Source organism: Pempheris klunzingeri, chromosome 9 (assembly GCF_042242105.1).
Source record: "Pempheris klunzingeri isolate RE-2024b chromosome 9, fPemKlu1.hap1, whole genome shotgun sequence".
NCBI lineage: Eukaryota > Metazoa > Chordata > Actinopteri > Acropomatiformes > Pempheridae > Pempheris > Pempheris klunzingeri.
Window position 1 is genome coordinate 2828094 of NC_092020.1, and position 16009 is coordinate 2844102.

The 16009-nt window shown below is 41.8% G+C and overlaps 2 protein-coding genes across 2 annotated transcripts; both read right to left on the reverse strand.

Moving 5' to 3' along the window:
• Nucleotides 1–1307: 1307 nt before the first annotated feature.
• LOC139207596 (platelet-derived growth factor receptor-like protein) lies at nt 1308–3972 on the reverse strand. The gene is made up of 7 exons (XM_070837335.1): nt 3891–3972; nt 3498–3628; nt 3243–3385; nt 2976–3127; nt 2539–2832; nt 1813–1952; nt 1308–1542 (listed from the first exon to the last, which is right to left on the reverse strand). The coding sequence occupies exons 1-7, from the start codon at nt 3970–3972 to the stop codon at nt 1342–1344; spliced, it is 1143 nt and encodes a 380-aa protein (XP_070693436.1). The 3' UTR covers nt 1308–1341.
• Nucleotides 3973–5105: 1133 nt separating this feature from the next.
• LOC139207514 (cationic amino acid transporter 2-like) lies at nt 5106–11632 on the reverse strand. The gene is made up of 11 exons (XM_070837250.1): nt 11252–11632; nt 10434–10589; nt 10182–10347; nt 9921–10057; nt 7546–7768; nt 6795–6931; nt 6603–6705; nt 6382–6515; nt 6087–6253; nt 5888–5996; nt 5106–5802 (listed from the first exon to the last, which is right to left on the reverse strand). The coding sequence occupies exons 1-11, from the start codon at nt 11619–11621 to the stop codon at nt 5672–5674; spliced, it is 1833 nt and encodes a 610-aa protein (XP_070693351.1). The 5' UTR covers nt 11622–11632; the 3' UTR covers nt 5106–5671.
• Between the last annotated feature and the right edge of the window lie 4377 nt (nt 11633–16009).

Consider the following 16009-nt stretch of genomic DNA (forward strand, 5'->3'; position numbering starts at 1 on the left):
AGAGGGCATCTTTATCACAATCCTGTTTGAAGCACACATCCACAGGCTAGCACATCTAGCTGCATATAAATTAAGATAAGCTCCACCTTTACCAGCTGCAACATTAAAGTGATGTACACATGAATGGACTGATGACTGAGGATAGTGTACAGTATCATGATTAATGAGTACCTTTACATTTTGATGCTAATACTTTTACTGAAGTAGGATTCTGAATGCAGGAATTTTACTTGTGAGTATTTTTACATTGCGGTGTTGCTACTTTTACGTCAGATCTGAGTACTTTCATCACTGGCTGTTTGCAATGTATGTGATGCCACATGTACACAAAACCCACAGAGTCTTAACTTTGGGGACAGAAGGGGAACTAACTGTTGCCCCAGCGGCCCCAAACAGACTAATGCAGCTATTTACAATGTTGAGAAACCATCATGATTGTTTCTGTAAAGCTGTAACTGACTGTTATTTTGATTATTGATTCATCTGTCATTTTTTAAATGAATTGTTTTATCTATTTGTCTAAATCTACACCATACTTATCATATGTCTTGTTTTTTCTGACACAAACCCAGAGATATTCAAATTACAAAGACAAGAAATGGAATAAATCACATTTCAAAAGCTGGAACTAGGAAATGTTTGACTTAGAAAGACTTGATTATTAGAATTGGTTGCAGATTAGTCTCCTGTCTTTTTACTATTTGACCAGTAATTTCAGATCTGCATTTCTGTCAAGCTTTTAACTTATAAGTTTGTCTCTGTTTCTCTGTGTGACAACATTTCTCCGTCAGTGAAACTGTCACAATTATGAAATATAGAATGTCAAAATTACAAAACGATAGTGTTTATGAAGAAATATTCTGTACAATATCACTGCATGTTGAAAATGATCAATACTATTCCTTAATAAATTGCAATATTAGGAAATTAAATGTAAAGCTACATGGCAACATTGCACATGCTGTGATTCATATACAATACAATATCTCACACATAACTGTTTATTTTATTTCATTTTTATTGTCTTTGCCCACAACATCGGCGTGGTTGAGAAATAGATCAAAGTAGAAAGAGGCAAAGCGACAATGTGCGTATATAAAACTTTGAATACAAAAGCTTGATGCACAACAATTTACATACATTCATCTAAACAACAAAATCTCTGTCATCATTTTAATGCTGCAGCACGTCTCCATCTTACTCAGAGCAGCAGAAGGAGAGGAAACATTTAGTTGTAATTATATATTCAAATGTGACTGATGAAATACTGTTTAATACTGTGACAGAGAAAAATGTTCTCTTCTCTCTCTCTTCTTCGTTGAATCACCCGGTTATGATGGTTTATGGTTTCGTAGCTTTGGGGACCACTTTAACGGTGGTGGACACTGATTTGGCTCCCTGCAGGTTCTGGGCGGTGCAGGTGTACGTTCCCTGGTCCACATCCCTCACCTCGTCCACCAGGAGGACGGACTGAGACTGCTGTCGAGCTGCTCCTCCACCCACTGGACTGATGCTCTCCTGTGTGTACAGAGGCCTCCCAATCTGCAACCAGCACAGGTTTTCCATTCAGTTCAGAAATAAACGTGCATAAACAATGAGCAGTAAGCAATAAATCTGCAGATTAAAAGTAAATAGGTCGCTGACAAAGTTTTATGCTCAGGTGCTCTGCAGTCCAAAGGTTGGATGCCTCTGAACTAATAACAAACTAGCTTGAAAGAAAGAAAGTGATAAGGACAGAGGGTCCTCATCAGTTACAGATCCTTCCCTTAATTTGTCTTACAAAAAGTTCTAATCTGTCCCCAAGTGTCTGACCTCCTGTCCTGGGTACTCCCAGGTGATCTCTATGGCCACGTCCTGTTCTCCCACCACAGAGCAGCTCACACGCAGATTCTCCCCCACAGCCACCGAGCTCGACGAGGCCTGGATCGCTGGAGCGGGAGGCGCCATGGGGTCTGTTGGCAAATGTGGCATGTGTCACATCAAACAGTAATTTAAGAGTAACATTCATTAGTCAGCAGAAATGAAGCTGTGTCTGCAACTGGCTGTTAAAGTTGTAGAATTGAGCTGAAGTTTGAGTTTGAGTTGAAGCCCTGAGTGAAGTTGGACTATCGGCTGAAATAATGACAAGAAATGAAAAGGGTTGCAGATTCAGTTAAAGCACTGAGAGGAGCTGAAATGGTAGTTGAAGTGCATGCGGAAAGAGTCCAGAGAGACATTAGTGTCACTTCAAGTTTATAAATTGGAAGAGTATCTGAAAGTAGCCGGAGTAGACTGAGTGTCGGCGGTGGAATTTGAAGAAAGGTTTTATTTGAAATTGTTTGCTTTGACTAGCAGTCAGTGAATCTGTTTGCATGATATAGCACTATAGCAAGTTAGGGGGACAGGAGAGTCCAAACAGCTCATGATTGTGATCCTCAGTATACGTACATTTATCACCCCTCTGCTGGTTTCTCTTAATACATAGTATTTCTCGACCTTATTAGTGTTGCTGATCAAACAACAAATGAAGGCGATGAACTACTTAGTGGCAGCACTCACAGTTAACATAGATGAGCATGTACTTGATGGAGCTCTGCCTCAGGTTGCCCAGACTGGCTACACAGAACAGGGCTCCAGCATGATAAGGCCGCGGCCGATGGATGGTGAAGCCCTTCTTGACATCAAAGGAGATCTCCGTCCCATCCACCACCACCTCCACTGGTGGAAACTCGCGGTGTAGAGTTACTCTGGCCGCAGGTGACGTCACCTGGCAGGGGAGGACTGTTGGCCAGTTGGTCCTCAGCTGGATCCCCTTGTAGTAGTCGGACGATGGAACAAATAGTTCCTGTGGGTCTGATTGAGTACAGTGGTCATATATGACAGATTGAAAATAAGATCATTTGAATGTGAATTGGCTTTCTATCAAGCAGGCGGTGGCGTAAAGCAGAGTTCTGAGAAGTGCATGTGTAAGCGTCAAAAAAGTTTATTCATTGCACCTGGAAAGAAGATGAAGACTTTGACAGCTTTGTCGTACTCCTTCCTGCAGTCTGTGTCTTCACAGTACATGGGATAGCAGGTGTACTCGCCTGTGTCTGCACCAGTCGTGTTCACCAATGTCAGAACGCCATATCGCTCGTATTGGACAATGCTGCAGAGAGGAAAGAGTCAAAGAACAGACTGACTGATAACAGATCATCATTTTTTCATTAGAAGTATAAATTATACGTCATGCATAAGAAAGCTTTATCAGCCATGAAGCTTGCCTGAGCCTTCCATCATCCTCTTCCTCCAGGTAAGACGGGACGCTCCACTTCACAGGTTTGCCCCTGCACCTCAGCTCCAGAGTGTCTCCCGTCTGCACACTTATGGTCTCTCCCACCTTCTTAAACTTCCCTCTGTTTAGCACCTTTATTTGTCAGTTACAAAATCATGCAGTTATGCAAAGACATCATAGATGCAAACATTTTTATGTTTGATTAACATTCTTAAAACATATCCGTGTGTACTAGATGAACTACCTGTGTGAGGACGGCCTTTGCTTGGGCTGCAGGTGTAGCTTTGGTCTTGGGTTTGGTTGATTTCGGTTTGCTCTGCTTGGGTTTTCTGCCTGGAGTGGTCCTCTGTCCTCCATCCTGTTTTTGACAATAAGCTGTACAGTGTACATCGTACATCAGCAGTGCAAATACAGGTTCAGTCCATGTTTAATTATATGAATTGAGTGACAAGTAGATACTTTCTTAATAGCAAAGATTACAGTAAGACTGGTGTGTGAGCTAATGGTATCATTTTAACATATGCCGACTCCTAGAGTAAGCCATGGCATGCTTTAGGCCAACAGAAATCTCCCCTCCTTTGTACTTCTACGATCACATGTTCACAGAACGGCTCAGCAAGTGAAATAAGTCACTTACCTAACTCGAAGATTATGGCACAAATAAGAAGAGCGCTCAGCACCAGCCTCCAATTTGACCCACACAAGTTCACCAAAGGCATGATTGATCGGCGGAATATTAAAGTGGTCGGTGGATTGTTAGTTCATGAAGTTCAACAGAGAGAACATACTGCGGAAACCAAAAGCAGGGAAGGAGAGAGAGGAGAGGAGGAGGGCAGAGCTTGCAGAGTGAGCAGTCAGCTGTTTACCAGAATCACGCAAATTCCTCCTCCTGAGAGTGGCATTAGCACCCCAAATTCCTCCTGACTGGCTCAATGGAGGCTTTCAAGCCTGTGCGAACCAATGAGGGCCCAGAGACAGAGGCCCCTCCATGTGGAATCGCACAGCCTGTTTGCTTAGCTGCTGGACTAGAAGTGTGCTAGCAGCATGAGTCTGGCCCTCCAAAACACACCACACAGCCCAGACGGAGACTGTGGCATGTGGTTATTAAGAATATTTGGTGCAATAACCTTACGTCCTACAAGTACTGGCTGTCCTTCCACAGGCTTGACCAGCTTTTTATGAATATAAAATGCACAAAATCACACATAAAAAGTAATGATTAACGTATCCCGTAAGGTTGAGCTGTATCATTCTTACCTCTAATTATCTGTTGTGAAAGAAGTACTGCCTGTTGATATCTTGATTCATTAAATGTCCTAAAAATCTAGTGCCAAATAATTCTGCGAAAACAAGATTTTAATGTGCATCAACTTCAAAAAACATTACTTTTGAACACAAAAGTAGGCTATAGGCTGTGCAACTAAAGTTTGACAATACCTCTGCACTCACTTACATAAATGATAAATGTTTCTAACCAGGAAAAGAAATCAAGGTTTTGCACATTTGGTTAAATCCATAGCATGCTGTAACCAATGAGAAGAATGTAAACCTTTCCTTTTGAGTGACCAGCTAAGCCACGATTGTGAACATGACACAGGTAAGCTGCTGTGAATGGTCTTTTTGTTCTCAGTGAACTGTGGGTAGTGAGCCGCCACTGCCTCTTTATCCAAGATTACAAGTGGAACTGGACTATTTTTTTTATCAGCATACACTACAGATAATGAACTCCAGATTGTAGTCGTCTTTAAAACTGGATTCCTTCTTTTTTTAATTTATTTGAATTAATACATTTACAATATATAATTAGAAAACATGTACAGTTTCCATATTTACACTTTGAAACAACAAACAATTAATAAAGTGAATCTTTAAACAGACTAAAAAATAAACAAATCTGTATCTACATTGAACGTATTTTTGTACATCTAAATCTATATTTTGTTATGTAAAAAAACATTTCTCTAGTTATTCATAATGATAATTAGAAGTGTATAAAATTAAAATGCATTTCTACAATTAATGTAAAAAGTATAAACGTGTTATTTAAGTGTAATGAAATAATCATTATGAACACCAAACAGCATGAGCCCTTCTTTTCTTTTTACACATAGGTGTAAATCACTTTGATAGTAGATTTAGACTCTTTAGGCTCTGACATGGATAAAGGCAACATATATAGGTCCAAAAATATGTCAGGCATCATTTCAATGCTGGCAGTTGAACTCCATCATCATGTCATAAAGTGTCAGTGTGGAATAAAAGCTAACAAGTCAGCACATCTGTCTGCATTTCAACAGAGTACATCTGTCAGATACTGTAGAAACAGATCAGCACCGGCGCGTGTAAAACAGTAGTTACACACTTCAAGCAGTTACTCACTGTAACATCTCAATCTATTCCTCCGCTCTCCTGTCGAGCTCAGAATTTCTCTTCTTTAATGATGTCCTTGTCTATTTTGCTGCTGATGGTTTTAATCGGCATCTGGTTGTTCATGAGCCGCTTCCTCTGAACACTGTTACGCAGACCATAGCCAAAATAGATGAGTAACCCTGGAGAGAGAAGGCGGGGATCATTACAGTTCAGCAACTAACTCGATAAAAACCTTAAACCTCTCAAGCAGAAACATGTACTTACCCACTGCCATCCAAATAGCATATCGCAGCCACGTGTCTCCGCCTAGCTGGACCATCAGGTAGATGTTGATGAACGCACTCACTATAGGCAAAGCAGGGAGTAAGGGCACCTGAAGACAGAGAAAATAGGGGATGCTTATTAAAGCTTATACAAAACATGTGGGTCTATTAACTCTGAGACACAATGAAAATATTCTCACCATGAAAGATGCCCTGGTGGGATTTTGTGGGTGCCGCCAGATGAGGAAAACGTTGAGCAGCAGGATGAAGGCGAGGATGCAGACAATCACCACGCTCCACGCTTCTATGCGGGCCAGAGCGTCTATGGCTAGGCTGAGGGTGGCGCACAGAGCGATCACACATACAACTGCGGAAAAAGAAAAGATCAGTAAGAGAGATCAGTTTGTGGACCTGAGAAAATGATAGTGGTCAAGAAAAGGTACCAGAGTCCTTAAGGAACAATTGATGTGCTTCAGTAAGGCTCGCCTCACGTACCAGAGATGATAGTCAAGGTTGTGACTGCTCTTGAAGTGGACGAGTTGGGAGATGACGGAGGCGTCAGGAAGCCAAACTTGGTGTTTGATTCTTGGATCTGTAGGTCTGTGTCCTCAGATGGACCCACTTGGTACCTTCATTGCAAAAAGAATGTAACAGAAGTTTTGCTAAGTATTCCAGTAAAGCACCATGGGAGAGGAAGCTGATTAAAATTAAAATACCTCAGTATTAAAATGCATATGGCCACAAGTGTGTAAGCAAACAGAGTGCCAATGGACATCATTTCCACCAGTGCCTCCAGGTCAAACAGCAGAGCCATGATAGCTAAAGATGACAAACAGAGAAGTTATGTCCAAGACCATAAATCTCACGACATGCGCGCAGAAGTTGATGAACAGCTGGAACATCTGTACCTGCCACAAATCCAGACGATATGGTGGCTACAGCAGGACTGCCCTTGGAGGTGACTTTGGTCAGGGGGTGGAAAAGCAGGCCGTCTCTTGCCATGGCAAACAGGACCCTGGGCATCGGGAACATCGAGCCCAGCAGGCTGGTGAGACAAACACAAACAGGCTCAGTCAATGGCCAGAAAAGTGCTTTTAGAACCAGCTCAGCACAAAGCCAACGCCAGAGTCCCTTCAGACACCTTCAGAGATACAGCTGACCTAAGTCTTTTTGGGTTGCGCTGAATTCACAATCACATAACTTGGTGGCTCTGCACACCTTGTATTTTTTTTATTTCGCTGGAGCACACTTACTGCACACAGTACAGTACTACAGCAGAGATGTAAAAAATTTGATGGGTGATGACTATAAACACATTCTTCCCTATGACTGTTTAGTTTAGACTCCTCCATATTTCCTGACTGTGTTTATTTAATGTTTCTGAGACCACCTGTGTTCAGGAGTGGAACTCTTCTTTTGTGACTGTGTTTTGATTATCGTCTATCGTCCTCTGTTTGACCAGCGAAGTGAGCCCTAACCGTAACATCATTCCTGTTGTGAATAGTGATGTCAGTGAAGTCATTTACAGCTATGCATTTACAGTTATGGCACTGTTTCCAATAGTTGTGGTGACATTTCACTCAAAGTCACTAATATTAGCCTCACATCCTCATCAATCACTGACTGAATGTACTTAATGTACCACAAGTTCTGTCATACCTAGTTGACAGGGCACACAGGGATCCCACAGCCACAGCGTATTTGGCAGGACTCCAACCAATGTATTCAAAGGCCACTGGGAGGGGGCTTTTTTCACTGAGCATGTAGTAGGGCATCATCAGGGTGAGAGCAGCAGACACAGCAAAGTATGCCAGGAAACAGATGAGGAGCGAGGCCACAATGCCCAAAGGGACAGACTTCTGGGGGTTCTTCACCTCCTCACCTGTGCAGAAGGACACAAAGACATCAGTGCCACCTTAAATGATATTTCACTTTCCGCTGTTACATGAAATAAAAAGCCCCACAAATATGACAAATCCTGTAGTAATATGAGTCCTTGCTCGGAGGCTATCACAACAATCCTCGTTGAAACATTTTCATGCAAAAACAGTTTGTCCACTATATGGACAAAAGTATTTGTCCACACGTGTTAATTATTGAATTCAGGTGATCAATCCTTGCCACAGGTATATAAACTCAAGCACCTAGCCATGCAGTCTCCATTTGCAAACATTTGTGATGCAAAATGGGTTGTTCTGAAGAGCTCAGTGACTTCAAGCGTGGTACTGTGATAGGATGCCACCTCTGCAATAAGACGGTTCGTGAAATTTCATCCCTGCTGAATATTCCACGGTCAACTGTAAGTGATATTATAAGAAAGTGGAAGAGTTTAGGAACAACAGAAACTCAAATCCACGAAAAATCATAGAGCGGGGGTCAGCGGATGCTGAGGTGCACAGTGCACAGAAATCGCCAACTTTCTGCAGAGTCAATAGGTACAGACCTCCAAACTTCATGTGGCCTTCAGATTAGCTCAAGAACAGTGCGTAGAGAGCTTCATGGAATGAGTTTCCATGGCAGCTGCATCCAAGCCTCACATCACCAAGTGCAATGCAAAGCGTAGGATGCAGTGGTGTAAAGCAGCCGCCACTGGACTCTAGAGCAGTGGAGACGTGTTCTCTGGAGTGATGAATCAGGCTTCTCTGTCTGCGAATCCGATGGATGAGTCTCGGTTTGGCAGTTGCCAGGAGAACGGTACTTGCCTGACTGCATTGTGCCAAGTGTAAAATTTGGTGGAGGTGGGATTATGGTGTGGAGTTGTTTCTCAGGGGTTGGGCTTGGCCCCTTAGTTCCAGTGAAAGAGACTCTTGATGCTTCTGCATACCGAGACATTTTGGACAATTTCATGCTCCCAACTTTGTGGGAACAGTTTGGGGACGGACCCTTCCTGTTCCAACATGACTGTGCACCAGTGCACAAAGCAAGGTCCATAACGACATGGATGAGCGAGTTTGGTGTGGAATAACTTGACTGGCCTGCACAGAGTCCTGACCTCAACCTGACAGAACACCTTTGGGATGAATTAGAGCAGAGACTGAGAGCCAGGCCTTCTCGTCCAACATCAGTGCCTGACCTCACAAATGCGCTTCTGGAAGAATGGTCAAAAATTCCCATAAACACACTACTAAACCTTGTGGAAAGCCTTCCCAGAAGAGTTAAGGTTGTTATTGGCAGGACCACTGCTCCTGCCCCTGCCTATGGCCAGAGGTGGCACTGTTTTGTCTGTCTCTGTGTCTCTCTCTGAGTGTGATTGCAGGAGTGGAGGCAGCTGTGTGATCACCTGCAACTAATCAGCCTGCCAACTACTTAAGTCTGGTTTAGGCATTCACCCCCTGTCAGTTTGCCAGCTCTGCTGTTCCTGCTCAGACCGGTTCCTGCTCTGGCTACGACCTCTGCTCCGTTCTGCCTTGCCTGCCCTGGATACTGGGTCCCGTCTCCAGCTTCAGAACCTTTGTTGTGCTCTGATTGCCTAGATCAGCCCTTGTAACCAGCAGCTAAGTTTGGATTATTTTGTTAGCTGTTCACCTTTCGTTTGTGGTCATCAGCCCCTGTAACTCTGCAGCTAAGTTTTGTGTTTTGCTTTGTTAGCTGTTCGCGTTTTGTTGGTTTTCTATTTTTGCGCTCTGCCATTGTTCCTTAGTTGTTCCCCTTTTTGTTCATGAGGAGTGACAGCCTCATCGTTTTGTGTTTTCCACTTCTGTTGTTCATAAACCAGTGTGAACTTGAGTTTGGTTTTGGTCCTGTGTCCACATTTTGGGTTCTCAGTCCGGCCGTGACAGTTATAGCTCAAAGGGTTGGGCCAACACCATTTTAAACCCTACAGTTCATGTGCGTGTAAAGATAGACGTCCGAATACTTTTGTCCATATAGCGTACCTTTTTGCAGCAATTTTCTAATCCATTAATCATATTTCAGCAGCACAACACCAAACATATTGAAGACTGTGTGTGACACATTTCTGTGCTCACATACTCTATTATGTGTATTTGATCTCATATTAATCTAGTAAAGGATCCATCCAGTTGTCCTCTTACCTGTTGTAGCGATGCAGTCAAATCCAACAAATGCGTAGAAGCATGTTGCAGCTCCTGCCAACGTTCCACTAATGCCATAGGGGAAAAATCCACCCTCTCCATACACACTTGTAAGATTGGCAGTAGAGGTCAAGTTTCTGCAGTGAGGGGAGAGCATTATTTTGAGGTTATTTGCAGTGAGAACCAGCAGCGCAACTCTACTGTATTTATGTAAGACACGATCCTGCACACACCCAAACACACATATTGCTCTGACATTACTTGAGTTCTGCGGTGGCGTTAATCAGAACCTCTTCACTGATTTGCCAGTTGGCGATTTCACCCTTGATGAATCCGGAGATTGCCACAAACAGCAGCACCAGGATGTTGATGGCCGTGAAGATCTTGTTGATTGTTGTGGACTCTTTCACTCCAAATGCCAGCACACCTTCGTGTAGAATATGATGAATGTCATTTATTTATTTTGCACCATTTTTGCACCATAATGACACATTTGCTGCCTCATCATTTTACCTGACAGTAGCATGATGAGACCAGCAGCAAAGACATCTGGGTAAGGTGCCAGGCCAGGGAGGCCCATGGCTGCATGGTCCTCAAAGTATTTCGATATGGCTCCCCCTATGAGGTCATCAAATGTCCCACTCCACGCCAGCGCAACACTGGATGTCCCTGAGCACATAGTGACAGAGAGATAATAAATGCTCTTTATTAGCGTCTTGAGATGAATTGGCGCTATATAAATAAAGATTGATTGATAAAGATGAGAGATGCAATAAACCAATCAGCCTGAATCATCGTTTAACTGCAGTCATAAACAGTAAAATACTGTATGGTACGCCTTTCGCACTTTTTGACTTTATTTCAAACCACATCCTGGTTTATGAGTTTATCAGCATGCAAGCAATAGATTTAACAAGCGACGGAAGAAAAGGAGATGATTTTTGATTGAAAAAAAACAAAGCTTTAAAACTTTCGCCATAAAAACGATCCATTAAGAATCTGCTTCCACAGCATGTGAAAGGTCACAGGCTGTTTAAGAGTCTCATGTTGATGGTTGATCATTCATGGGTTTCAGTGGTCTCATTGAGCCAAATATGTTACATAAGAGGACAATATATATGTTTTGTAAATCTCTATTTTGAGCCACGGATTAACATTAAGACAGAAATCAATTATAGCATATACAGGCAAATTCAAATCAAGTTTTTATGCAACAAAATAAGTATTATAAAAGTGACTTGTTCCCAAATGTACATCATTGAATAACAGACATGATAACTGATAAATGTAAATGATCGTGTATAAAAACATAATCTGTGTATCACACTTGCCTATGACGTAGGAGAGTAACAGATTCCACCCAGTGATAAAAGCCAGTAGCTCTCCAACAGTCACATAACTGTAAAGGTATGCTGAGCCTGTTTTGGGAACCCGTGACCCAAACTCTGCATAGCACAGCCCAGCGAATATGGACGCCAGGGCTGCGATGAAGAAGGAGATGATGATGCTGGGACCGGCAGTGTCTCTGGCCACCTCTCCAGACAGGACGTAGACCCCAGCCCCGAGAGTGCTGCCCACACCGAGGGCCACCAGGTCCATGGTGGTCAGGCATCGGTTAAAGGTGGACTGCTCCCCCTCTGGCTCCAAGGGTTTGCGCCGAGACAGGCTCGCCAGAAGGGACTTGAGCGCGCCGCACGGCATGTTTCTGAAGGCTTGGAGCAGGATGGAAAGATGTGGGAATGAAGAGGCAGGTGGGAGTGCAGTGAAGGGGGAGTGAGGGGAGAGGGTGGGGGGGAGAAAGGGCGGATCAGTGAACCTGTCAGTGAATAATTGTCAGGTGAGAGTAAAACATACATTGGATCATTTCCGCTTCAAAAACTTTTAAAATCTGTTTTTAGCCACTGTGACAGTGGCTAAAAACTTACTTACAAAAAAAAAAACCTGGATAGACATCTTTTTTTTTTTTAAGCTTAATAGTGTTGATGTGATAAAATGACATGCCCTACTAATAATCAATCAATCAATCAAAATACTTTATTAATCCACGAGGGGATTAATAAATATATTAATATTTCACTAAATTTACAGTCAGGACAAAAGAAGACTGAATTCACTCACCTGTTCTGTGTAATCCTCCGCTTTACAGGTGTGCTTTGAAGAGACAATTAATTGTAAGTCACATTATTCTTTTATATGTGCTCTTTTTATCACCCCCCTGATATGATAGTGCTGATGCCTGGAGTTTTCATCGCCACCCACAGCACAAAAACAACGCCCAGCTCGAGGTCTGCACTTTACTCAACCTTCAGTCACTTACACAATTACTTCCTTGAACATGCCCGAGAACTGCCGGTGACTGATTTGTGATTTGCTCTTCCCCTGGCAATTAAAAGATATTTATTCTCTAATTTTCAAAGTGTGTTCTCACCTCACCACAGCGGTACCATGTCAGAGATAATCCTCCTCTCAGCTTGATTCATGGCTACTTGTGATCAATCACTGCTAAAATCAAATGAAAAAAATATATAAATAAAATTAAAAGCACTGTAAAATGAACACCTTAGTGTCTCTCTTGTCCACACTGTGCTGGCGTTAGACATGCAAGGTGTCAAACTACACAACTGTGTTTACATTACTTGTGTTGACATGCTTGTTTTACCTTTAAAAGGTGCCCACGTTTAACCCAAGTGTACAGTATTTAACACATTATGGACGTAAAAATGAAAATACAGAAAATAACAAACCGCTGAGGAAATTAAACCAAAATTCTGTACAAACATAGTAGAAACCTTGACTCTTTTTGTGGGTAACTCATGTGTTACATGTAAGTCAGAGCTGTGGCCTTGATAATCTTGATTATGCCTTCAAGATAATTCAAGACTTTAGGGAGTACATTCATCTATGACTTTGGACTTTGGACTTTGTCCTTCACAAAAAGGAACCAGCAGAAAAAGAAACATCTGAAAGAGGCAACAGTAGAAACTGAGATAAAGAAACTTCCCATGACACCCATGAATAAAACATAGTTAATAAATGACCGTGTTTTATTTTTTCCGCTCAGACAATATATCTATGGTGTACAGATGCTCTCAAAGTGTGTTTACATGCATGTGCTCAGAAACAAGCCTGTGACCTTATCACTGCAGCTACGTTGGAGTTTTCTCTCTTGCCTTATGGGAGTCGTGTCCCCATCTGTACCTGAAGGTGTGAGCCTGCCAGGCTAATGGCCCTGTGAGTTAATGAAACAGAGGAGGACAAAGCAGCTTTCATGGCTTATGCACGCAGCAGGCTGCACACTTACTCTTTGAGAGGTAGCTTTCACCTTCTCATCTCCCATCAGGGGATTTCAGCTCACCTAATCCCTCCTGGCATCCACCTCAGCGGGCGGGAGGCGAGTGGGAAGGCAGCCTGTGTGGACCGTCAAAGTACCTTTGACCAAACTTAAAGCTCAGGCTTCCTATCTGCTGAGCTCACTGGTTGTTTAACTAACTAACAGCTACTATGCACGTAAAGTGCAGTTTTATGACCAGGGGGTCGAGGGCTGCATTGTTCCAGCTAATATTACTGTCCAGCACAAACATTCACACATGAAAGATAAGGCAAAGGTCAGATAGTCATTTTATGCAATAGATACACAAGTTCTTTACCTTGTTTTCAGTCCCACGAGGAGTGACTGTTTTCTGTGTAATGAAGCAGAAATATCCGTGCTGATTCGGATGAAGGAAACATGATTTCTACTGCGATATATACAGAAGACTGGCCTGTGTGACCCTCCCACTCAATGGAATTACTTACAAAGTAGCCTTTCTAACTCCCGACCAGTTTGGATCATAATGTGCTCATTATTGCATCGACAGCACAGGGTGAGACTTGTGAACAGCAAATCCTATTCAGAATCTCAAAAATGTTTTTGTGCTCTCTTCCATGGTTTTTTATGGGATAGATACATACATTTTAGGGAATATAACCTGCTTTGAGGATTGAGTGGTTCTAACAAAATGATTAGTGTTATAATGAGCTATCACAGGTTAGTTTAGATTTTAAAAAATATATGGCTTGTATGGGAAAAAACGTGAAATCACAGCTGCAACCAAAACACTGCTGAATCATAAAATGATTAAAATGTTCTAAATACATAAACTCACAAGCACAAAAAGCAGAATTGAATGGTACTGTAACATTACAGGAAGTAACTGAAGCTGTCCACATCTCACAATCAGGAAAAGCCCAGGGTCCTGACGGCTTTAGCTCTGAATTTTGTAAAGAATTTACATCGTTGATGGTGACGCCTGAGCCGAACATGTTTGATCACTCCCTTGAAATGGGGTCTCTTCCCAAAACACTCACAGAGGCAAACATTAGTCTGAGGGATAAACCACAGGATGAATGTTCACCTGCCCAGCCTATCAGTTTGCTTTTATCTGAAACACTAGCCTTGAGGCTGGAGAAAATCCTTTCCACATATTATCAGTAGTGACCAAACAGGGTTCATTGAACATTAGGTTACTCAGCATCATACAACTGTGTCAGCGAAACAAGGACTTGATCACACAGAATAGGATTTTTTGTTTTTCACACTCTTGGCTGGGTCAAGTTGTTGTACCATAATCTGCTTCGGGCTGTTGTTACAAACAGTAAACGCTCGTTGTACATTGCACTGCCCCCTGTCACCTTTTTTATTTGCATTTGCAATTTATCCGCGAGTGGAGGCCATTAGAACCTACCTCAATATTCACTGTATGTCAATTTATCAAAATCATAGGATCTTATTGTATGCAGATGATGGTTTATCGTTTATCACACAAATAGAAATATCTCTTGTTTAGGCCCTTTTCCAGGCATGAAATAGATTTTAATAAGTCAGAGGCACTGCCATCGGGTCAAGTGCACAACTCTGTTGCTCAGCAGAGGAGTGATGGAATAGTGAGCAACACAAGATTGTTTACTTAGGTATATGTGTTAGTTAGTTAGAAAGATGAGCGTCTATAACACTCACAATGTTAAGAAGAGTTTCTCAAGATTAATATTTTCGCAGGGTACTTTATCAGTTCCAAATGATCCCAGTAATACTATTAAGACAGTAAATACTTGGTTTAGGAGATCTGATTGGACCCATAAGACACCATGACTTCAATTTGCAAAATTCAAATTACCCTTAGATCAGAGATGGATGCCTATCCCCATGATAAAATCATACCTGCTAGCTTCTCATTCTTGGTGTCTGGTAGATTAGGTACAAAATAATGAAATGAGTCAAAGCAGGTGTAAAACTAATCTGAAAATATCATCAACTGAATAAGTACTTTATAAAATATATGACAATAGGTTTATGGTAGGACGATGCTACAAGTCCAGTAAAGTACACAAAGTAAACAAAGCAATCTTGCAGATGTCAGCTCAAGACCGTGGGGCAGAGAGAGATGAAGGGACAGGTGTATGGGAGCATGCTAATCATCATAATATCATATGGAAAAGAGCAAAGAAAGTACAATTCAGGTTGCTGCATTTGGTTTTCAACAAAGAATTTGGGTTTGGATCCAGTACGCATTCTGCTAGGAACAAAATAAAACAGACAAAACCTGCTCAATATATTAACCTAAATGCATGTTGTAAAAAATTGATTTCAAATAAGCCATGAATATCTGACTAAATGGTCTAGAGATAAAATTGATTTATCTTATCTAAATTCCATTATATACATGAACTCCATTCTGTCATTATCTGGGACATTCTGGAAGTTACTTCCTAGACCTTAGATGGCTGAATTCTTGAAGGGAGGCTTTGTTGCCTGTGTTTTTTATCTTTTATTATTACTATTTTTATTGATCTATGATATCCCACCATGCTTGTGAATGAAGACTGTTTTCAAAGGGATTTGGGAGAGGGTAGATGAATGTAAAATCTCCTTACATGTCAGTAACACATACTGAATGCAAAATTAGTTAATCAAAATATGTTCAAAAACATACATAAACACTTCATAATCATAATAACCATGTTTTGTGCCCTTGGGGATGTTACCGAGTTCAGAAATGAGGGTGGATGTGTAATGCATTTTCACAGCAGAAGAGGTCAGTATACAACAACTA